The sequence below is a fragment of the Rhinolophus hipposideros genome, assembly GCF_964194185.1.
Source record: "Rhinolophus hipposideros genome assembly, chromosome: 25".
NCBI lineage: Eukaryota > Metazoa > Chordata > Mammalia > Chiroptera > Rhinolophidae > Rhinolophus > Rhinolophus hipposideros.
The window spans coordinates 4,861,489-4,885,694 of NC_138071.1; the positions used below are offsets into that span (position 1 = coordinate 4,861,489).

At 42.7% G+C, this 24,206-nt stretch overlaps 1 protein-coding gene across 1 annotated transcript in view; it reads right to left on the reverse strand.

The window, feature by feature from the left end:
* WNT2 (Wnt family member 2) overlaps positions 1-21,860 on the reverse strand; it is a 50,932-nt gene extending 29,072 nt beyond the window's left edge. The window contains exons 1-3 of the mRNA XM_081038455.1: positions 21,669-21,860; positions 19,316-19,542; positions 14,014-14,291 (exon numbers count right to left, since the gene is read on the reverse strand). Coding sequence (XP_080894581.1) covers positions 14,014-14,291; positions 19,316-19,542; positions 21,669-21,751 — 588 coding nt within the window. The 5' untranslated portion in view covers positions 21,752-21,860. The remainder of the gene's footprint in view (positions 1-14,013; positions 14,292-19,315; positions 19,543-21,668) is intronic.
* Between the last annotated feature and the right edge of the window lie 2,346 nt (positions 21,861-24,206).

The window sequence follows — 24,206 nt, forward strand, 5'->3', positions numbered from 1 at the left end:
ACACCATGCTCTCCTAGATTGGCATACTCTGCTAGATGCCATGTCTTGTCTTTGTTTTCCTCATTTATTCCTTTGCTGAGGCGCCTTCTTGAATAACTCCTTCCAGGTGCACAAAGAATATATTATATGAATTCTTGCATATCTACGATGTCTTTATTCAGCCTTAAAACTTGATTAATACTTTGGCTGAGTATAGAATTCTGGGTTGAAAATATTTTCCCCTGAAAACTGTGGTGGGATTGTTCCGCAGGCTTTGGCCTCTAGTATTGTGGACGAGAATTCTAGTGTTGTCAATGTCTGGCTAATACTTTGGCAACTTATTTATGTTTTCATTTCAGTTTGTATTTTTTTTCTACATGAAAGGTTCTAGAAACTTTCAACTATCTTTGGTGTTCTGAAATGTCATAATGATATATTTAGGATTAAAAACAATTAATTCTGCTCAGCACTCGGTGGGCCCTTTCAATCTGGAAATCATGCCCTTCAACACTGAGACATTCTCTTAATATTTTCCTCCCCTTTTCATCTCTCTTTATGGCACTGTGATTACTCAGTTGCTGAACCTTCTGAGTTCATCCTCCACGTCTCTTATATTTTCTCTTTAATATTTTTAATACTTATTTCCTGGCTTGTTGAGGAAGAAATTCCATTAGAATAACACTCTTGGCTCTCTCCGCCCTCTTATTCATTTTCTCCACTTCCGGGGGAGAAGTGACTTGTCCAACTGGTGGGTTTAGAGGAAGGAGCAGAGCTTCTGTGCCTGGGTTCCTTCTCTTTGGGCATCTGCCAGCCTGTGGAGAGGATGAGTTAAAGTCAGCTCCTCCCCTTCAGCAAGGGGCTCCCTTGCAGGGGCCCCAGCATCCAGCTGGTGAGAGGGTAAATCTGCCCAGTTCAGGGGTACAGTGCTAGGAAGCGCTTCGAAGCTACATCCTCCAGTGCAACTTTTTTTTGGGGGATTGCAACAGTCGTGTTTACTCCATCCATCTGTCTCACTTGTCCATTTTTCAGCTGGTTTCAAATTTAAGTGGGAAAGATGGGTGTTGTTTATAGATCTCTTTAAACTCCATTTGTCTTTTGAGCTTCTTGTTTTACTTTCTGGGAGATTTCTTTGGCTTTCTCTTCCAAGTACTTTCCTGTTCTCTAGTTGTCACTTTTTCAAAGCATCCATTCTTGTTGTTTATGGATGTGACTCTCTTCTTGAATCTCTGTGAGAAGACTAGGCTTTTAAAAAATTCTCTTCTCATCCCTGATTTATTGATTTTTTTCTTCTTGGGCCATTTTTCCTGCAATTTTTGTTCTTTTTCTTTCATGCTGCTGAATTTAATCAAATATATGATAATCCTTGAACAGTCTCTTCATATCTAAGAATGAAGTCATAAAAGGTGTGGTTTTTTTTTTTTTTATATAGGTGGAGCTTGTGGGGCAGAGAGGTTAGCTTTCTGGTGAGCAAGCATGACACTGGCTATTATGCTGGAGACTAACTCCAGATAGCCTGGGAAGTTACACCAGACTTCTAGGAGTTCTGTTCATGGGTGGAGAGGAGGGGACGGGATTCACTATTCCATCTACGGGTTTTTCAGTTAATCCCAACTTTCAGGCCTGTGCTTCTCTCCAGTTATCATTTGTATCTGAAATTTTCTCGGCATCTCGGTTCCCATGGTGGCTATTGCCCCATCTGCTTTTTCTTTTCCGCCATTTGCTGTGGCTTCTCCATTCCTCTTTATCAGTTACAATTTCTTCATTTACTTTCCACTCTCCAGAAATTTGTTGAGCTCTCCCATTTCTTTGACTACCCTTTACTATTGATTTAAACCATTTTCACTCCATTACTATATCTTTAATGAGGTTTGGGAGAGGAAGAGGTGAAATAGTATATGTCCTGTCCACAGTCTTGAGTCCATTTGCACTGTGAAATGTTCTAGACAGAAACAAGGATTGTGAGGGGAGGAAATATTCCCATTTTATGATACACTTCTGCGCTGTTCAATTTGTGACTTCTGTTTGTGCAAGTATTGTTTTTACAACAGAAAGAAAAAAACACAAGAAAGAATCCATTATAATGACTTGCTTTCTCTCTTCAGTGAGTGATGCTGGTCACTTTTTCCAGAAACTCAGGCCACAGCCCTGTGACACAGTTAGGTCCCATTTTCTATTCTGTCTCTTAAATCTTTTCTACAGGGTCTCTTGTTCTACTTTCTTTTTCTTTGATTCTTAAAGCAGGCTGCTGTCAGGATTCCACTTTCAGCCCTTTCTTATTCTCCTCTCTTCACATTCTCACAGCTTTTTAAAAAATTTATTAAATTTATTGGGGTGACATTGGTTAATAAAATTATATAGGTTTCAAGCATGCAATTCTATAATATATCACCTGTATATTGTATTGTGTGATCACCATCCTGAGTCAGTTCTCTTTCCATCACTATATATTTGACCCCCTTTACCCTCTCCTACCCCCACCCCCTTTCCCTCTGGTAACCACTAAATTGTTATCTGTGTCTATGAGTTTTTGTCTTGTTTACTTGTTGCTTTTAGTTTTATATCCCACATATGAGTGAGAACATATGATTCTTGACTATTTCTGTCTGATTTATTTTGCTTAGCATAATAATCTCAAGATCCATCTATTTTGTCACAAATGGCAGTACCTCATGGCTTTTTATATCACCATCTTGGCGAGCACAATACTTCATCAACCACTCTCCCCTCACCATTTGCTTATCCCATCTAATGGTTGCTCTGTGGCATCTTGTCAAAAAATACTTGCTCATTTGATGTTGCTACTTTTAAAAAGACAAATAAATTTGACTGCTAAGGACTCTTTTAGTGGTTAGCCTTATGGAAACCAGTTTTAGTTTAATATGTAACTTTTCCTCATAAAAAATCTTCAGGGGTGGACGGTTGGCTCAGTGGTTGGAGCAGAGTACTCATGACACCAAGGTTGCTGGTTCGATTCCCACATGAGCCAGTGAGCTGCACCCTCCACGACTAGACTGAAAAAAACGACTTGACCTCGAGCTGACCTACCCCCCATAACTAGACTGAAAACAATGACTTGACATGTGCCCGATGAGTCCTGGAAAAACACACTGCTCCCCAATATTCCCCAATTTAAAAAAAAATTATGCAATAAGCTCATGATTGTTTCAGTGCTAAAATCTTACTTAGCAGATTTTTGATGGCATTTGAATCTTTGAATTTGAACATTTTAAGCCTTCAGTTCTGCCGAGGCTATTCTCTATTCTTAGAATTTAAGAAACTTATAAATATTACCATTCTATACCACAGAGACAGAAATCTGAAAAAAAAAAACTATTGAAGAAGGAAATACATGCACTGTTCAGGCTAGAACGATCCTATTTTATATTTATCTGCCCCAACTTATTATCAGCACATAATAATGATGCGTAACATTCATTAGGCTCTTACTATACATCAAACCATGCTAAGCACTTAATATTCACTATTTTACTTAATACACACGAGCATTAAAATATATACTACTTTTATCCCATTTTACAGATGAGGATATTCAGACACCTAGAAGCTAAGGACCTTGTCCTCAGTCTCACAGCCAGTGTGGCTGAGACAGGATATAACCCAAGCCCATCTGACACCAATTCCACACCTTAAATCACTCTGCCAGTGTTTCTCACACTGGGGCTTACCAGCCCCCGGGGTTCTTATTTTCTGGATTCAGTGGGTTCTACAAAAGTTTTTACACTTAGTGATTTCATATCTAATTAGTCTACAAAGAGTTGATCTGCCAGTTATAGAGACAAACTTCTCCCAAGGAGAATGAAATTTTGGTTTCTTAAGTCAGCTTTTCTAAAGACTGAGCCCAAGCAATGCTAGTGTGTCTTTGTAAGACTTTTTACGTGAGAATTTTTGTCTTGTTAGTACCTACATTTTACTAAGTTTATGACCTGTGTATCATGCCATGTGGATACTCTTCCTTTCAGAAAAAGGGCAATCCACCTGTAGGAACGTTATGCCAACTTAACAACTGAGCTTGCCTTAGAAATCCTACTCAGAATTTATTTTAGGCTGTTAAATGTTTTGATTTACCTAACAGATTTAATTAACTTGAGGATTCAAAAAAGTGTTAGTACTTCACTTTTTAGCTGAGTGTATGCCATAAAGCAACTAACATATTTTTGGTCTTATATCAGTTTTTTCTGATGAAAACATACATTAAAAACATATTGTTTAATTTTCAGATGCTGGCTTTAAGCCAAGTACATTTATTAACAATTAAATCCTTTTGACAGGTCCACGTCTCTAAGAGTTACTGAAAATTAGACCAACTTACATCTTTCAAACATAGGAATCAGATCAACTTATATCTTTCAAACAAACATACCTGGAACTAGGAAAAGAAGGAATATTTATTAGCAGACCGTGCAGTTGATTTGCTTATGCAATCTTTTATTAACTTTCATAAGACATTATGATTTCTTGAGCACAGTCATTCTTTAAAAACAGTGATTACGGTGGGCTTAACTAGGAATTATAAGGTGTGGAATTTATATTTGTGGAATTCAAGAACATTACCATTGACTAATACATATAATAATTCTTTTTAAAACATAATTCTTTTTAAATAAATCTTTTTTAAAAAGATTTTTATTAAAATACAGCTAATATACAGTGTTATATTAGTTTCAGAGGTACACCATAGTTATTCAACATTTATACACCTAAAGAAGTGAAGTGATCACCAGGATAAGTCCAGCAACAATCTGACACTGTACCACGCTATCACAATATTATCGACTATATTCCCCATGCTGTACATTACATCCCCATGACTTATTTGTTTTATACCTGAAATTTGAACCTCTTATTCCCCTTCACCTTTCCCCCCTTTTTAATTTTTCAATTACAGTTGACATTCGATATTATTTTACATTAATTTCAGGTGTACAGCACAGTGGTTAGACATTTGTATAATTTAAGAAGTGATCCCCCTGAGTAGTCTAGATCCACCTGGCACTATACATAGTTACTCTTATTACTATATTCTTGACTATATTCCCTGTGCTTTATTTTACATCCCCATGACTATTTTGTAACTACCAATTTGTGCTTCTTAATGCCTTCACCTTTTTCTGCCTGCCCCTCAACCCCTTCCCATCTATCAGCCCAATAAATCTGGTACCCATCTGACAGTGTACATAGTATAATATTACTCATTGTATTCCTAATGCTATATCCTACATCCCCATGAATACTTTGTAACAACCAATTTGTACTTCTTAATTCTTATCTCCTTTACACTCACCCTCAAACTCCTTCCCATCTGGTAACCATCAATATGTTCTCTGTATCTATGAGTTTATTTCTGTTTTGTTTGTTTGTTTATGCTGTTCTTTAGATTCCACATTTAAATGAAATCACATTGCATCTGTCTTTCTCTGTCTGACTTACCCCACTCAACACAATATCTTCTAGGTCCATCCATGCTGCCACAGATGGTAAGAACCCATTTCCTTCCATGACTGAGCAATATTCCATCATATATATGTACCACCTACTCTTTATCCATTCATCCATCAACGGGCACCCAGGCTGCCTCCACATCTTGGCCATTGTAGAAAGTGCCTTAGTGAACATATGGATGTACCTGTTGCCTTGAAGTAGTGTTTGGGTGTCTTCAGATAAATACCCAGAAGTGAGATTACTAGGTCCTTCTTTGTCACTTGTTATAGTGACAAAGTTTGTTTTAAAGTCTATTTTGTCTGGTATAAGTATTGCTATTCCAGTTTTTTTTTTTCTGCTTTTTTTCCATTTTCATGAAAATTTTTTTCCATCCCTTTACTCTCCATATGTGTGTATCTTTCAAGCTGAAGTGATTCTCTTGTAGGTAGCATACGTAAGAGTTTTATTTTCTTATCTATTCAGCCTTATGTCTTTTGAGTGGAGCATTTAATCTATTTACATTAAAAGTAATTGTTGATAGATATGCAGCTATTGCCATTTTATTATTCATAATTTTTATTTTATTTTTTTCATCTTAAAAAAGTCCCTCTAACATTCCTTGTAATACTGGTTTGGTGGTTATGAACTCCTTTAGCTTTTTCTTGACTAGGAAGCTCTTAATCTGTCCTTCAATTCTCAATGACAGGTTTGCTGGGTAGAGTAATCTTGGTTGTGTTGAATATTTTGTGCCAATACCTTCTGGCCTGCAAAGTTTCTGTTGAGAAATCAGCTGAAATCTTATGGGAGATCCCCTATAAGTTACTACTTGCCTTTCTCACGCTGCATTTAGGATTCTCTCTTTGTCTTTAAACTTTGCCATTTTAATTATAATGTGTCTAGGTATGGGCCTGTTTGGGTTCATCTTGTTTGGGACTCTGCACTTCCTGGACTTGTATGTGTATTTTATTTACCAGGTTAGGAAAGTTTTCAGTCGTTATTTCTTCAAATAAATTCTCAATCCCTCGCTTTCTCTCTTCTCCTTCTGGTACCCTTATGATGTGAATGTTGGTACACTTGATGTTGTCCCAGAGGTCTCTTAAACAGTCCTTATTTTGGAGAGGGGGGATTCTTTTTCTCTTTTTGCTGTTCTTTTCCAAATCTCTGATTTGATCTTCTGCTCCATCTAGTCTGCTGTTAATTCTAGTGCTTTCTTCATTTCAGTTATTGTGTTCTTCACTTCGGACTGGTTTTTTATTTTGGTTTCTATGTCTTTTTTTATGTTTGCTATCTCTTTGTTGGAATTCTTACTAAGTTCCTTGAGCATCCCTAGAACCGTTGTTTTGAACTCTGTATCTGGTAGGTTGCTTGCCTCATTTTGTTTAGTTCTGTTTCTGGAGTTTTTGCCTGTTCTTTCATTTGTGACGTATTTCGTTGTTTCCTCATTTTTGCTTCTCTCTGTGTTTGTTTCTATGTATTAGGTAGATCTGCTATGTCTACCAGTCTTGGCCAGGTAGGTGCCCTGTGGCACAGTATCCCTTGTCACCTGTGTCAGGTGCTCTAGGAGTGTCCTTTGTGGCAGTTGTGTGTGTCCTCCTGTTATAGTTGGGCTTTGATTGGTATTGACACGCCAGTAGGTAGGACTGACCCTCAGGTTGACTGTCTGTGGGGTTTTTCCATGTCTACAGCTTACAGGAGGCTATCCGGGAGGCCTACCTCATTGACTGGGATTTGCCCCAGTGGGCCTTGGTGCTTTCGAGACTGTCCTTTATGTGTGCCACTTGTGGGTTATTTGGCTGGTGCTCTGCTGTAGTCTGAAGCCAACCTCCAGGTAGGTTGGTTCTGGGGCTTTTTGGGATGGGCTTCATTGCAGGCCTAGGTCACCCACTGCCTGTGACCAGTCAGGGGCTATTTGGTAAGAGCTGCAAATTGTTCCATGGTTGTTCACTGCCTGTGCTAACCCTGAAGGTGCATGGGAGAGGCCATGCTGTGAACTGATGGTGGCTGCCACCATTACTGAGTCTGGGATGCCAGGACACCCTAAGGTCTGCTGCCACCTGTCAGTTTCCTTGAAGTTCAGCCACTGATAAAGTCTCATATGGTATGTGAGTTGGGTGAGGCAGGGTCTCAGGGAAGAGCTGTGGTCACTAGGTTAATGTAGACTCTGGTTTGATGCCAGTGCTGAGCCAGGAGCTACTCAGCAAAAATCTCAGAGCACATCGAGGCCAGTTGCCACCTGCCTGCAGCCTCTGGACTCTGATAGGTTTTCAAGAAAAAGTGCAATGTGGGCAGGGCTGGCTGCTATTGGGGAAAGTGCTTCCAGCAGTTCAGGAGTTGAATGGGGCATGGTCCCAGTTAGTCAGCAGGGTGGAGCAGCAGACTTCACTAGACAAATCAAATTCAGATTTGGCCAGAGGGGGCAGGCTCAACACAGGAAAAATGGCGCCCAACTGTATAGAAGGAGGATCTCTCACCAAGAAAATGCCAACTGTCCTCCAGCCCTCATCTTGAAGCCACACAGTTCAGTCTGTCCCCCGTATGTCTCCAACGCCCCCCAAGTTGCTGTCCCTCCACTGGAGCCCAAGGTGAGTGCCTACAAGCAAGTGAATCTGTGCGCAGGCTGTTTAAGAGGACGCCTGGGTTTCTGACTCACCCATATGGTCCAAATCCCCACTCTTTTTCACAACCAGATGTTGTGGGTTCTCCTCTTCCCAGCACCAGTACTCTGGGCTGGGGAGGCCGATGTGGAGCTGGGGTCTCTTGCTCCTCCAGGGGAAACTCCATGGCTGAGATATCCCTTCCAGTTCTCAACCACCACACAGAGGTTTGGGGCCTGTTTCATGTCTCTACCTCTCCTACCAGTCTGGATGTGGCTTCTTCTTTATCCTTAGTTATAAAACTACTGTTCAATCAGACTTCAGAGGGTTCTCCAGGTTGATTGTTCTATAATTTAGCTGTAATTTTAATGTGTTCATGGAAAGAAGCAGGCACAATGTTTATGTACTCTGCCATTTTCGATTTCCTCTTTATATAATAATTCTTATTAACTAATAAGGCCAGTCTAAAAAGCATTTTTCTATGAATAATAGAACTTTACATGGAACTGTAAAAATTTTAAGAGTAATTCTCTGCTTTGGTGCTTTAATTCTGGTTAGTGTTTGATTCACATGCTATATAAGTATCTACAGTATCAAGGATATATTACTTTTGGGTCCAACAAGACAGAAGTGAGGCTGGCAGAACTGATCTCATTTTTCAGAATGCATTTAATTTTATGAACTAAAGGGACCATTCAGAAAACAAACATCTACTCAGTGAAGGTTGTGCCTCATAAGGACGCTGAACACTGTTTAAAAGATGGTTAGGATGAATAGGAGGTTAAAGCAATCTGGCTCTGCAGCTCAGCTTTATCATTTTCTTTTCTATTGATATTCCTTACTTTTTGACAGTGATTTCTTTTGAATCCTGACCAGTTCTCTTGGTTCAGACCCATTATTTATTATTTATCTTAAATGGCATCATAGGATCTATTCTCGGAAGCTTTATTAGGCCCTAGATTTACATGCTTTTAAGACTGTGTTTATGTCTTGTGCAAAATCCATTCCTGTTGACTTTGGAGGCATTTCCTTTACACAGAACTTAGATGTATCTGCTTTGTCTGGGCACCCTGGTGTTCCACAGCACTGACCTTGAGTGGTGCTGGGTTGGGCAGGGTGTGGAGCAAGAAACTCTGGATCCTTTCACCCTCTGAACTTCTCTCATATAAAATACAGGATGTCAAGTAAAGATTGAAGTTCAGCGAGCAAATAAATTGAATCTGTTTGCTAATTCTGGCCACTCTACTATAGATTCTTCATATGTAAAATGTGGATAATAATGCTCCCTACCTCTTAGGCTTGCTTAAAACCTGGTGCATATGTGTATATGTTTTATTTTAAATAGCAACCCTTGTTAGGTCACTTGTCCAAGATCATGCTCAAGTATTAGAGCCAGTGTTCTGATTCCAGAGCTCCAGCCTCCATATTGCCTCACTGAGATGACATCCATAGCTAAGGATCCATGAGTAAAATAGCCCGTAACAATGTAAACATTATGTTAAAGATATCAACATACTTGCCATATGCCAATTTTTTATTAATAAACATCAGGAAGCTTACTATCTATATCAGCCCTTATATGTTTATTTAAGGCTGAAAATCAAATTCAGGAAGTAGAAATTTCTCATAATTCTAGTAAGTCTATTTTTTAAGTCATTAATTCAAACATATCACAGAATATTTGAACTTTGAAATCTATCTCTCTTTCAAAGTGGACTCGAGAGAAATTAGCAATGCATAACAATGGAACTTAGGGATTTAATTTCTTTCTCTTCGTTCAATATTTGCCTATTGTTCCACAGTGACATCCAAGTATCTTAGCATGGCATTTGAGGCTCTCCCGATCAGCTGAGATTCAGGTTTGCAGCCTCAGCTCCTAGTACTTCTCAGTCATGAGCCCCATCCAGATGTTCTTTCCATTTCAGTATGTTTCTTAGTCTTATAGTCCCTTCATCATGGAAAGTGTTTTCCCTATCTCAACCCTGGGAAATCTTTATCTCCCATTCATACCCCCAGTTGTTTTATGACACATCCTTTCTCTCAGCTCACTAGCCCTTTGGCTGATTTTCCTATTACATCACCTCACATAGAGCTTGCCTCACGGTTATATTTCACTAGTCTCCCTAAAATTTAGTTTCTAGTGACTAGGGGCTTCTTTGTCTTATTTTTTTCTATGTATAACTTAGTACCTACAATAGCACTTTTCCCACATAATTTCCATAATAAATTATCTATTGAAACAAATTTAGCCCAATAGTACATAGGAATAGTGTTCTCAAACTTACAGTGTGCCATTCCTTGAAATATTGTGAATCCACCGAAAAAGGCTGTTGCTTTGGGCAGCTCACAGTGACTACTGGTTATGTTCTTGACATTTAAAACAACATTTTCCTCGTTGTTTAAAAAAATAATACATATTCTTTTTGGAAAGCTTGTGAAATAAAGACACACACAAAGGGAAAAAAAAATCATTGGTAAATTACTTTCCAAGGGTGGTGGCTGGTCTGCTGCTTTTTTTTTCTTCTAAATACAAATACTCTGTGTGTGTGTGTGTGTGTGTGTGTGTGTGTGTGTGTGTGTGAGAGAGAAATTCTCAACAGAGACAACATGGAAAGGTAGATCAGGATGTAAGGGTGAACACAAGTGGGTTTGAACCCCAGGCCCAGCACTTCATGACTGTGTGACCCTAGGTTAGGCCCTTCATCCCTTTGAGGCCCAGTTTCTCATCTGAAAAATAGGAATATTAATACTGCTTTTTTATTCCTATATGAGGTTTTGGAAGACCAAATTACAAAACATTTGACAGTATTTTGCACATTAGCAAATACTATCTGCCTGGTTTTTATTAGCATGTTAAATTGTACCAAAGATGAGTGTATGGATACACAGAGCAATCAGACTGAATCCTAAGTAACAGCTCCATTTGGATTTGTGCCTAGCCCTATTACCTAAGGTACAGATGACTTTCACTTCACTAAAGGGAAAGGAATTGACTTTTATTGAGCACCAACTACCTGCCAGGTTCCCTGCGATCTGCCTTACATTTGTCTTCCCATCACACCCTTTTACACATGACAGAACCAGAAATTCAGTGAGCAAAGCCACTGGTATCACAAGATTAAAACTAAGGTGGGTCTCAGTTCAAATCCCATGTGCTGTCTTTACTACAGTAAGAGGTCCCTTTTGGGGAAAGTTGTTTTTTTATGTTTTTGTTTTGTTTTGTTTTTAATTCCTCTCATTCTTATTATGGAATTTCCAGTAATGGAATGGCAGTGTTTGTTTGGATACATGGATGATTTTGACATAGATTCTCTTAGGAAAGGTAAAAAGAAGTTGTGATTTATTTCATCTAGAGAAAAGAGACTAATTTAAAAGCCATTTTCAAGCCCCTGAAAGGGAACAAATGGTGGATATCAACCAAGTACCTTTTGTTTGTAATTTACCTAAACCTGTCTTAAAATATAATTTAGAAGTTTCATAGCATGCCTCCTTTAGGCCTAAGAAAGAACTGCTGAGAGAAGCTGTAGAATGTCTTTCTTGATAGAGTGGTTGAGTTAAACAAGGTAGATTTATCTTTATAGGGCTTATGAATAATTCTATTTGGAGCTAGAAAACCAGTCTTAATGAAGGATGAGTTTCGAGTAAACATGAAGGAAAGAAACATCATCACAAATTCTGCTAAAGCTGATTAAAATAAAATGATATAACAGCACAGGAGATGTAAAATGATATTCCATGCAGAGACACATGAGGGTGCTCTAACCAGCTGCTATAATAAATGAATTAAACTGCTTGAATATTAGGAAAAAATTAAGATCTTTTGTGAATGGCAGTGCTGAATTCCAATTTATAGCATTGGTCAAATAGAAGAATTTTGGAATAGATGTTTTTTTCTTTTTAATAAAATATATTGGTCCCCCTCATCACCACCATTTAAAAAAGTAGATATTCATACTGGAAAATTTGGGAAATACTGTGAAGCACAAAGAAGAAAAAAAATGAACTAATGTTGCTGTCAGCCCTGGGAGGCTGGGGTTTTCTAGAGCCAGGCCAGTTGGAGGCTTAGCTCAGGAGACCTGCCTTCAAACACAAGCCCAGCCTGTTCTCATTTTGATTCCACAGACCTTCTGCTTGTATGAAGGGGGAGTAGAGACTGGGGGTCTAATGACCGCAAGAAGAGAATTAGAGACGCATGTTTATCTCAATACATTTACTCTCATTAAAGTTCATATTCACTGACATCATGCATCTCCTTGAAAAAGTCTGCCCACCCACCATTAATTAAAGCCACATTTTAAAAAGTCAGTGTGTGCACTTCTATTCCAATGAAAAGAAGCCTCGTTGGTTTTGCAGAGTAGGCAGGAGAATATCTGAGGCCTGACAGCTCTACACAGTGAGGAATCATGTGATTTACATTACAAGTCATGTTTATTCTGAGCCTACAAGATAATAGCTAAGATCTGTTGCCTTGAAGAGTTGAAACATTCAATATCTAATGACTTATTTAGCAAAAGTAACATTTATTTTGATGAGTCATCATTCTTTTGGATGCAATGCATGACCATATGCCTTTATCTTTACAAATAATCTAAGAGATCTAACTATATTTCCTGCTTGAATAATTAAGCAGCACATTCTTATCAAAGACACCACTTTTTATAACTTATGTAAGTAGTATCAATGTCAAAACAAAGGTCAATGTAAATTTTCCTTTATCCAAACTATTGTACAAACAGTAATTACCAATACTTGTAGGATTGCACAACTGTAGTCTATATTCTTGGCAGTAGTCACTATAAATTCATAAATTCATGAAAATAAGGAATGTTGATTTTTAAAGTTCAGGAAAGGTACTATTTGTAAACAGTTCAGGTCACACTCATCTTATTCCATGTGCTAAGCAAGAGTTCTTTCCTTCCAACTTCCGTTAAATATGATTTGGTCTCTCCATGAGCTTAGTAATAGACTTTTCATCCAAACAGATCTGCATTCTTTTCTATTCTTTTTCATATCAAAGCCCCCTTCGATTTTATTGATCTTTATATATTAATATCAAGCAAATTTTAATTTTGTGTTGACAAAAAGACAAATTATGGTTATCTCTTCTCATTGGCAGTTAGATTATTCTGGAATCATTCTAACCAAATATTTGATTAGCCCAGCCAGTGTATGATTTTTACCAAAGGCATAATGTGCAGCATTCAGATTCTCTAGTTATTCTGGTCATGCCACCATGCACAGACATGGCTCATCAATGGACATGAACAGTCACTGAAATGGTTTACTCCTAGGCCATAGCACCCCTGGAGTTGAAACCTGAGGTCTAATCCTGACTTTTCTACCGACTTTCCATGTGACCTTGAACACCTGAGGGCTTATTTCCTTATCTAATTAATGGGAGTAGGGCAAGAGAGTGAATACTGACCAGGTGCCCACGGCCCAGGAGGTTAGTCAGGACTACAGGATAAGGAGCTAGAGCACCCCTTTGGGGCAATGTCTTCCCCTGGCCCATTTACTCATCCAGTACCAGAAGCCCCAAGGTGTGTATGGTTCTAAAAAGAGCACCCCTGAATCTAGAAGAAGCCAGTAAGCCATGCCTGATGAGTTGCTTTCATGATAAGTTTGAGAGAAGACCTTCCGGGTCTTGATATCCCTTAGATACAAGCATTCAACATCCTATTGGTATGTGGGATGAGGCACTAGCCTCACCCCCAGATCATATCTTCCGTCTAGATGATACAGTACCCAGAGGGACCATAAAACGCTCGACTCTACACAGTGCCAAGAGCAATGGGTGGACTCCTGCAGCTCAGCTGTGGGAAGGAAGGTGGAGTGCGGGTGGGAACACTGCAACCCAGTCGGTGGTGTTCTTTAGAGCAAACAACAGCAAGGGGCTGGGGGACGGGGGCAGGTGTGAGCACAGGGCATTTTATGGACTCGAGGCAAGGGAGACAAGCTCCGCCAGGGCGGCGCGTGCAGAACGGGAGCCAGGGCGCCCTACCTTCCGGCCGGCTCTGTTGTTGTGCACGTTCATCAGCGCTCTGGCGTCCTTGCCCTTCCGCTCCTTGGCGTCCACGAACGCCCGCGCAAACTTGATCCCATAGTCAATGTTGTCGCTGCAGCCGCCCCAGTCGAAGGTGCCTTTGCTGTCCTTGGCGGTCCCCTTCTTCTTGGGATCACAGGAACAGGATTTTAATTCTCCTTGGCTACAGGCCCTGGTGACGGCAAATACAACTCCAGCTGAGGAGATGGCGTAAACAAAGGCAGATTCCCGACTACCTGAAACGAAAATGCTTTGCTTAAAAGTGCTCTGGAGTTGCTAGCACCCAACAACTTTCACATGATGGCTGCTTAATACTTGGGCTGCCTCTGAGGTACTTGGAGACTAGGCAAAAAGCTACTGAAGGATTCTTCTCTAGAGCCCAGGCTCTTTCTTAAATACAAAGCATCGCCAGCCAATAGAAGCTGTTGTCAATTGAGATAACCTGTATGACAACTATCCTTAAAACAAATAGAGTTATACCCTGGAAAATGCCTCCTCCGGCTCCTGGCTTCACATTCGTCTCATGCACGTGCTTGCTTTAATCTAGACTGTACTCATCTTAGAAAGAGGAGCAGAACATCGCTGAGCCTCCCTTTCTTCTGTTAACAGTCCGAGTTCTATAATTCTATCATTTCATGGTATATTTTGGTATTCATGCTGCAACAGCTCCCTTTGGAAAGGCCTCCCAAACCTCCAGGCACCGCTGAGGACACTCATAGGCATTTACATGATCGAGACTGAAATACTAAAGTCAAAGAAATCCAGGGGCTGAGGTGGGAAGAGAATTCAAGGCAGCAAACAGCGCCCGCACGAACACTGGAGAGAGTGTTGGCTTGGCATCAACTTTCACAAGTAATTGAGCGATTGTTGAAGGCACTATGCAATATCCTAGAGTTACATACTATGTCTAACTATTAAGGTGAATTTACTTTCTTCTGAAACACCTGCACTAATCACTGGTATTTGGTAAAAGACAGTGGAAAGCTTTTCTTTGGTTTTTTGGAAGGAAACAAATTTACCGCCTATAATTAGACTTGGGCAAGAACCCTTTGGGGTGCTTTCTTAGAATTGTTCTTTATTAGTGCATAGGCTCCTTTCACTTACAGGGCTGAAAGGTACATATTTCAGTGCAATAACTACATTAAATTATTTTAATAATCTGTAGTAACTCATAACACGGTGTTGTGGTACAGTGACAGATATAAGGCTCTTTAGGGTCCGTGTGCACCTCATTTTTCAAGTGGAGCTGTATTTCATTGTTATTAGCATGCCTTTTTATTAATGGTTGCTGCAGCAAATACATTAACAATCAAAATAGAAGCTGAATAACCTCATGCCAACGCAAGGCAGAGAACGGAGAGCCATTTGGTGATTCAATATGTCAAGACGAGTGTGACTTTCTGAACCACACAGCTGGGAGAACAAACCGCCTTTTCGCATGGAAGCCCCGCTTGGTTCCGTTTGTCATTCAGTGCTAAAATTTATTATACACCCCTTGCAATATTTGTTCTGCTAGTCTCATTATTAAAAATCAGGAAAACATATCTACACCATATTAAATGGCACTTACCTCAGCCTTCAAAAAATATCTCCCTCAAAACCTCTAACCATCATAAAAAGGAATCAATCATGCCCTGTAGTTAGGTAAAATCAATTATATGAGTATTTGCCGTAGGTAGCAGGTAGCGCTCTCCAGAGAGAAATGTGATGGTCACAGGGGCTGTTTTAGAGTCGCAGATTATATTACAAGGATCACAGATTTTCTAAGTGGAATTGAGATGTTTTCTAAAAGCTGGTGACTAATAGGTGCTAATGTGGCTTAAAACTCAGGTGGTAGCTCTCAGATAAGTGAGAGTCTTATTATACCCACGTCACAGCTTAGGAAGATGCCGTGTCCGCAGTTACCCCTTAGAGCTGCTAGCGCTTGGTTTTGGCTTTGGAGTTCAGTGTCCACATTTAGAGATATCACATAGATGGAAAATTCACAAATGCTTAATGTACTTCTCACTACTCTTATTTTTTAAGGAGAAAGAAGAGAAAGTTCATCAGGTGATTTTTTTAGAGGAAAGATATGGAAGATGTGAATGATAGTATGTCAGTGACCAGACAGTATTTTGAAAGTGGTAGAGAAATAAATTGTGTAGGCAAAGCATTTATCCTGGCTTAACGTGCAAATAATTACATTGACTTGTTGGCTGAAAGAAAAAGAAAATCACTTAAAATCCGCAATATTGTAGAAATAATTTCCAAAATGAAAATATCACCTTTCTAAATATTTGTCCCTTATTATTCAAACACATTACTAAACAGCTAGATGTTTGTTTATTTAAATAAAAATATTAGCACTTGGACTGACTTTTCACTTTACCTCCAGATGTCTTGGTATCACGTAGACGTGGCCTTAAGATGTTTTCAGTTAAGTGTCTTAGATGAATCACTAAAATGCTATGTGTGAAATAGTAGCACATTTCAAGAGTTGGCTTTGTAACAAAACAAATTTTGATCTTGGGACTCTTGTTAGAAAAACGGATTCTTTTTAAAGCCATCACAATATGAAACAAAATCCAAATCTAAATAGTGATATTTCGACTTCCCGATGTGTTATTGTTGAAGTTTCTCTTATTTTTGGATTGAGATAAGTCAAGCAGTGTCTTCTTAGTGCATAGGCATAGTTTTTGTTTGGGGCGGGGGATTGTTACCTCGGAGGGCACAACACTAGCAGACAGGCTTTCTGGAAGGTTATGGGTTATTCAGCTCTCTTTTAAAATGCTTGCTTTAAAAAAAAAAAAAAAGCATTTACAAGGATAAAACCTAATCACATTTTTGTATAAGGCTTATTCTAGAATTCTAGAAGTATATTGTATTCTTGCAGGAATATTTGTGGGTTTAAACTTCTCTGCCTGTGACTGATTGTAACAGTCTATCAGATGAGTGAATTACAAATGTTCCTAAAAATTGCTCTCTCACTCTAAGCTCTCTGAAGCAAAAGAGGCGAATGTTCTGCATTTCTCTGTGATCATGGGATATGTCAGTCACTTTTATGTTCTTCCTATAAACGGCGTTGCCTAGTCATCTATAAAGACATTTAGGTTTCCAAAGGAAAGTTCTTCACAACTCTAAGATGTGAATTTCCCTCCAAGCAATTAATTGTAAAAATCTTTGGATAACTTCACTGGAATTTCATGATTATTTCCAGGATAAGCTACCTTAGGCCAAATTCAGCCCTCCCAGAACCAACACAAAATTATCACTGACAGTCACAGGAGTTTACATAAATTTCCACGGAGAAATCTGGCCTTCTGTGAAGAATGAAAAGAAATTGTGTAGCATGTGTGCTTTAAGTTTTGAGTACTCTGGCAAAGCATTTAGCTCCATCTGAAAGAACTCTGAAGGGAGTACAAGTTAGGCTCTCCTATTTACCTGAGGCCTTATACTAAGACTAGTTCCAACCCCTTCCTTCTCAGCAACTCTGTAGCTCTAAAAAACCAACATTGTCAAGGTTAAGTTAAAGTACTTTATGAATGAATTCCTAGCTTTGGCAGATGTTCAGGATCAGTGGTCAAAGGACTCCCTTTAATTTGTGATCTAAAGATGGTTGTTGTTGTTTTTTAACATGGAGACATCTTAACGGATTTCCATAGACAGAATTTAGAGGCGATCATTTTAAATGAAAAGTACATTTAATCTGTTGTCACTGGACAATGGTTGTGAGCACTTTGAAAAGGGAAAGTCTCGATGCATCCCAAACACTGACAGCATGTACAAATATATCCAAAGGTCCAAAGATGGCTTGTACAGATATCTGCAAACTCTCTGACAAGGGCCAGCACTTTAATTGATTCACTGGTGAGCTAATCTAGGTGAAGTCTGAAAATGCCCTGTCACTGAAATTTATTATGAACCTTTCAAAAATTTGCACTCTCATACCAATACTCCAAAAGGAATGCAGAAGAATATAGTTCTGAAACTAGAGAATGAAGTTGCAGAATATGGCAATAAGTTCACTTCAGGGATACTCTGAGTGAGTGCACTACGCCCTTGGGGGATTTTGGAGACATTCAGTTATGCATTTGGCCTCATAAAACCCTAGGGCTGTGATGATTACATGATAGAAACACCCTCTGTTAAGTATTACCAAGTGCACAGCCTGGACGATTTTCTGAGGAATGGGGGGGGGGTAGGCAAAAACAAGTGTACAGTTTCCTGTTTCTGGGGTTCACACATAAACTGTTGTGTTTTCAGTCAGATTTCCCAGTAGCAAATGGGCCATGCTATATCTTGGAGAATGCTAATAACAGCAGGTTAAGGAATGGATATTTCTTGAAATTAAAATCGGATTTTCACTTAATGTTTTCTAATTGTATATCAGCTAGTGAGCTGCTTTCCATATTCAGAACTTTTACAAAGTGTATTATGTAATTAGATCATGTTTAATAATCCGTCTAAGTAAAAAAAAACAAAAAACAAAAAACAAAAACAAGTATGTATTCATAGTTCCCACCCCTCCCCTCCATCAATATCCTTCTGCCTAAAATGCATTTGGAAAGTAACAGGCATTCACTACAAGTTTATGGTGACTATTCATTCACCATTCAATGAATAAAGGGTGCCTGCAGTACAAAAGGCACCAAGCGAGGTATAGGAAAGGCAGGCTTGTTCCTGCCTTATGTAATTTATAGTCTACTGAAAAAAATGTTTAATTTAGACACAGTGTGAAACAAAGACGAGTAGCTGAATGGGAGGTCAAAGGCGGTGAGCAGAGATCTGTCTCTGCTTCTTAATAACAGTTACATGTTATTACAATAATGACCATCCGTGGACAATACTTGATTTGGGCATTCCATTCTCATCTTCTGCTCAAATCCTTCTGAAAGGTTCAAGTCCACGAAATAAGAGTCAAACAGTCGAAAAAGAAAGCCCTGTGGCTGCTGCCTTTTCTCCTAAGGACAAAATCTGAACCTGAAGGGACAGGCAGCGCTGTGACATGACACAGATGAACAGAGCCAAAAGTAAAAAGACACCACCCTGGGGTCTACATACGTACTAACCTATGACTGGCCTATAATGTTTTAGACAAGCTCATTCACTTATCAAGTCTTCATCTGCAAAACAGAGACGATGTCCACTCATCAACACCACCAACAGAAGAAGCTTCTGACTGAATAAAATGCAACAAAAGATGAGCAGGGACTTGGAAGACCCGATATTGGGAGACATGAGTGAGGAGAGCACAGGAGCTGCCAGAACGCAGGAGACTTACTTCGGAGCAGGACCCTGCCGAAGAGGCTGTGGTCCCGGTCGAGGGTGTTGCAGTTCCAGCGGTGCTGGCGGAACTGGTGCTGGCACTCAGCTGTCCACTCGGCCACACCCAGGCCAATGGCACGCATCACGTCGGGGTGTCGGTGGCACAGCTGCCGCTGGCGGCTTACCAGGCCTGGCACATTGTCACACATCACCCTGGAAGAGCCGCCTGTAGCTTTCATGTACCTGGGAAAGACCAACACTGAGGTGAGAACACTGAACTGTGAGGCCCGGGGCCATGTTTCCTGGGAGACTGAAAAGTTCAAAGCACACGTCAAATATGAATTCCTTATGCTTCGGGGGATATCAGGAAGCAAAGCTGATTTCATTTTAGTGCAATGAGAAACGGCATGGTAGGCATGGCGAGTGATCTGGTAGAAGCTGCCCCCAAAGGGAGTGATGACTGTCTTGGACATGAAGCCAGCCTGACCAGCTGATTGTCTGGACAAGGTGGGAGAGGCAGGGTCTGCAGTCAGAGAACAGAACGAGGGGGAGGGGCAGCATGTGTGGGGAAGAACCTTCAAAGGCTGTTCCCAAGAAGGCTCTGATCTCAGTGACACAGTGTGTCTGGAGTTGGCTTTGGGGGAAGCCGACCTTTAGAAGCTCCGCCCTCCCATTTATTTGACCTAATGTTTAAGTGTGTTAAGAAACTGTCTGTGTCTGTCTAACCGACACCTGCTGGTATCTGATGTTACACTCTCTTCACAGACATGCTGTTCTTTCCTTACTAAAGAATCCTTTATATATTTCCATTTTCCAACTCTTCTTGGCTTTTACAGAGAACCTTTGGAAAAAATTCTTTCTATTGTTATTAAGGACACTAAATGTTTGGAAGAATCAAACAGTGTTATAGCTCCATAAAGTACTTTTGAAAAGAAACTTTAACAAAAAATTACATCATCATCTCTGCCCAGATGTTCTCTATTAGTTGTGAAATGTTTAGAAAGGTACCTTTTATATAACCCAAGCTGCCATAGGTGTCTTTTGAAGCGATCAAACAAGGAGAATGTCTTTCTCTTGTATTTTCATTATTTTATATGATCATAAAATCGTTACAGCTGTGATTTCCAAAAAATATATTTAAGTGACAGCTGAGAGACAATGTGACAAAAAGCCTTGGCAATAAATAATGTTTATACACCCATGGAAACAGAAATGGTCATTTTATTGAAAAATGGTCATTCTGATAAATCAATCTTTGATGCTGTGTAGGAACGCGAGGGCGAACCGCCTTCCTGCTCAGTGTGGCTTCAGAAGGACTCGAACCCCTCCTCCCATCAGTGCTCTGCCTGCTCCTTTGAAGAGCTCCAGTGTCCTCCTGCAGTGCCCAGCTCTGGTCTGGCATTTGGCTGAGACTCTTTACTTTTGTCAAACTCTTGAAAATTCACCCTACGGTAACAGGTCCTTCTGAATCAGTATTGCAATATCTGTTCGAAAACTTTTAGGTGCAAGGAAGTTAGAGCTCTCAACTCCCTCTCTTTTCAAGACCATTAGGTCAGGATACAGAAGAGTTTCTGGGAGGGGAGAGAATCTCCCATTGGAACCTGTAACGATGCTAAGACCGTTCACTACGCAAAACAAACAAATAAATCGCTGATCAACATACAAAAGACAGCAGCAAAGTTACTCTTTGGGGGGGCTGGTTTTGAACAGAGTATCGTCTTGGAGCCCCCTGCCCTGGAGCTTTGCGTTACCGTGTAGTTTCTACCTGGAGGCATCACAACGCTCTTCCTTCCGCCCCACTGGGGCGAAGCATTAGGAATGTGGAAGGACGGGAAATAGTGCAAAAATCACTCGCTTTGGGTTCTACAGCTTCTGACTGCCTGATCTGGCCTCTTGGTTTATCTGAGTTTTTTTGGGGGGGTGGGTGGAGGACGAGAGGGGACGATTGTAGTTTTGAAAGTGAAGACACACACACACACACACACACACACACACACACACACACACACACACACACACACACTGAGCTAGAGACCCGGCTAGCGAGTCTCTCAATGGGATAAGAAATTGGCTGATTTTGCTGTCGCTCAGCTGGATCCAAATAAACCAAACATCAGAGCTCTGGTTTGAGGGGTAATGTGGGGGGGTTTTTTGGTTGTTTTTTTTTAGAGTTGTCAAAGCTGAAATGATCTTCGGAGGAAAGCAGAGGGGCTCGGGATGGGGCGATAGGAGAGGGCAGCAGCCAGGGTGCGGGCTGGGGTCCGCGGCTGCCGGGGCCGCAGGGAAGCGCGGCCGGGAAGGGTGTCCGCGGCCAGTGCCGTCCCCATTCGCATCTCGAAATCCCCCCGCGCCGGTGCTCGTGGACTTACCACCATGAAGAGCTGACCTCGGGGCTGAGCCAGGTCAAGAGCAGAGGGAGCCAGAGCCAGATTCCACCGAGAGGGGCGTTCATATTAACCCCCTTGCGTCCACATGAGGTCAGACTCCGTGTGCGGGCGCCATGCGTGCCCCGAGCAGAAGCGCTCAGCGCCTGGAGCGCCTCGTCACCGCCGCCGGCGCCGCGCCTCGCCCCCGCCCCCGCCCCCCCACCCCCCCGCGCTGGGTCTGCGGAGAGCGGCGAGACTCGCTGATAAAGTTTCAAAGGACCAGCGGGGCCAGCGATAAAGGCCAGTCCGGGCCGCCTCGCCCACAGCCCAATTCCCCCGGCGCGGCGAGCGCGGGCGGCCGGCGAGCTCTGCGCACCTTCCGCGCGCCCCTGTCCGCCCGCCGCGGGGGCGCTGCCTGGGGGGGGGGCGCTGCCGGGGGAGGGGGCGCTGCCGAGGGAGGGAGGGGGCGCTGCCGAGGGAGGGGGCGCTGCGCCCGGCGCCCGCGGGGAGGGGCGCGGGCTCCGGCAAGGGAGGACGAAATGATGGCGAGAGATGTCTGCGCGCGCGGCGAGGCGGGGACGGAGGGACAGCTCTGCGTGGCCTCGAGCTCCCGCGGAGGACGGCACCTTTCGGGAAGCTGCCAGCCCACGAGCCCGGCGGGCTGCGGCCACGGGTCGCGCCTTCTGGAGAGGCGACGCTACGCTCCCGCAAACGAAATTCCTGGAGCGGGCGATGTGGGGGAGCGAGGGAGAGGACGGGAGATAGCTGTGTGCGAGGGGCAGGGATCCTGAGGTGTTCGAGTCACGGCCCCGCTTCTTTCTCGGACGCCGAGAGTAAGGGCGAGCACTTGTAAATTTGGAGCGGCCGAGTCTCTGCGGGGCAGCGCTGGGGAGGGAGGGGCCGGGCCTCGGGGAGGCGAAGACCCGCGGCCTTGATTCCGCGGTGCTGGGCTCGTGTACGGAGCTCGCAGGGAGGGGACCCGGGAAGGTCCGTGACCCTCCGGACCTCACCCAGGCGCCCTCGGCCAAAGTGTCCGGGGAAGATGCGGTTTTGACGCACACCCAGCTCCTCCCTGGCGCTGGGCAGCGCGAAGGACCACCGAGGGGGGGGACGAGGCAGCGGGGAGCCTGCCGGGGGTCGCGCCTCCCGCCGCCCTGGCGCTCAGCCTTGGAGCTTTGAGGAGGTAAAGGGACCCTCTCCGTCCTGGACCTCGGCCCTCGCAGAGCCAAGGGACAGGGGCTCGGGCCAGCGGGTGGAACATCTTGAGCAGCAATTGGCTCGTAGCCCCGCCGTTTATCACCGGAAAGGAAGGAAGACCAGGAACTCGCGGCGGCCGTGAACTATTCCACTGCTCTTTTCCTGGGGCGGGGGGACCCGCCGCCCGCCGGAGGAGCAAGCCTTGGGGATCCCGGAATGTGTGTGCTTGGTGGGGGTGGGGGTGGGCGCCGCATTATTCGCAGGGCGTGGAGGAGCGGCGGTCCAGAGAAGAAGAAACCGCTCTCCCCCCACCCAGTCCTCGGGCGAGAGCCGCAGCCCCGCCGGGCGCGAGAGCGGTGAGAGGCTGGACGGGGCGAAGTTCAGAAACGCCAAAAACCTGACAGATGCTGTCATCGCCACCCCCTTCCCCCCGCCGGTCCCTGGCAGGTCCAGCCCCTCCCAGGCTGACCCAGATACATCCCCGTTTGGGTCCGGAAAGGGAGGGGAGGGAAACAAGCACCGCGCCACCCACGACTCGGGAAGAGCAGGGCTCCGAGCCAGGGCTGCTCCGTATCGCTGGGCCACGACCCAGGGGAAGTTCTGGTCGGTCTGTGCCGGTCGCGAGGGAGGGGCGGTTGCGTTTCTGCTCACAGTGTGTGCACACACTGGTGGTGCTGAGTGGAGAGGCAGGGGTGGGAGGTGATGTGATAGGCCCCAAACAGCAAGTATCTCATTTACCTCTAAGCTTACGCTCACAAACTTCTTTCCTGGGTGAAGCAGAAGAATAAGCTAAAATTTAATTCCACTCTTCTTTGTCCACAGTCTCCTACAGTAAATCCAGACACTTGGGACATATAAGAGAGATAGGTGGCCCCAGAGGAACGATGAGTTGACCAAATTTCACTTGTACCAGCAAATAATGTAGAGGTGTGGATGTGTATGTTGCAAAAGGTAGGCAGTTGTAGTTTATCTCACAGACAAGGAGACCTGAAACTACCTAAAAAGCTCAACTCAAAGTTCCACCCACCTTAGCAGATCGTGTCCTCACAGCTAAGAGGAATTAGAAATACATGGAGTGTGACCGTTGGCTTAGAAGCCCTTTCTCTCCGCCCAGGGAATCAGTGAGTGGCCAGGAGATCTGCCCTTTAGTTGCTGGTGAGGCCAGTGGAATGACCTAAACCTGAAACAGACCTCCAGGAAAAAGAATGTACCATCCCCCAAACGAATTAAATCCACCCAAAGGACTTCATCCTGGGGCAGGAGGAGAAGTACCACACCACTTGCAGAGAAGAAATCAGACTTGGTGAAAGGCAAAAGGCTGAAAAAGTTTGAGAAGCTAAATCC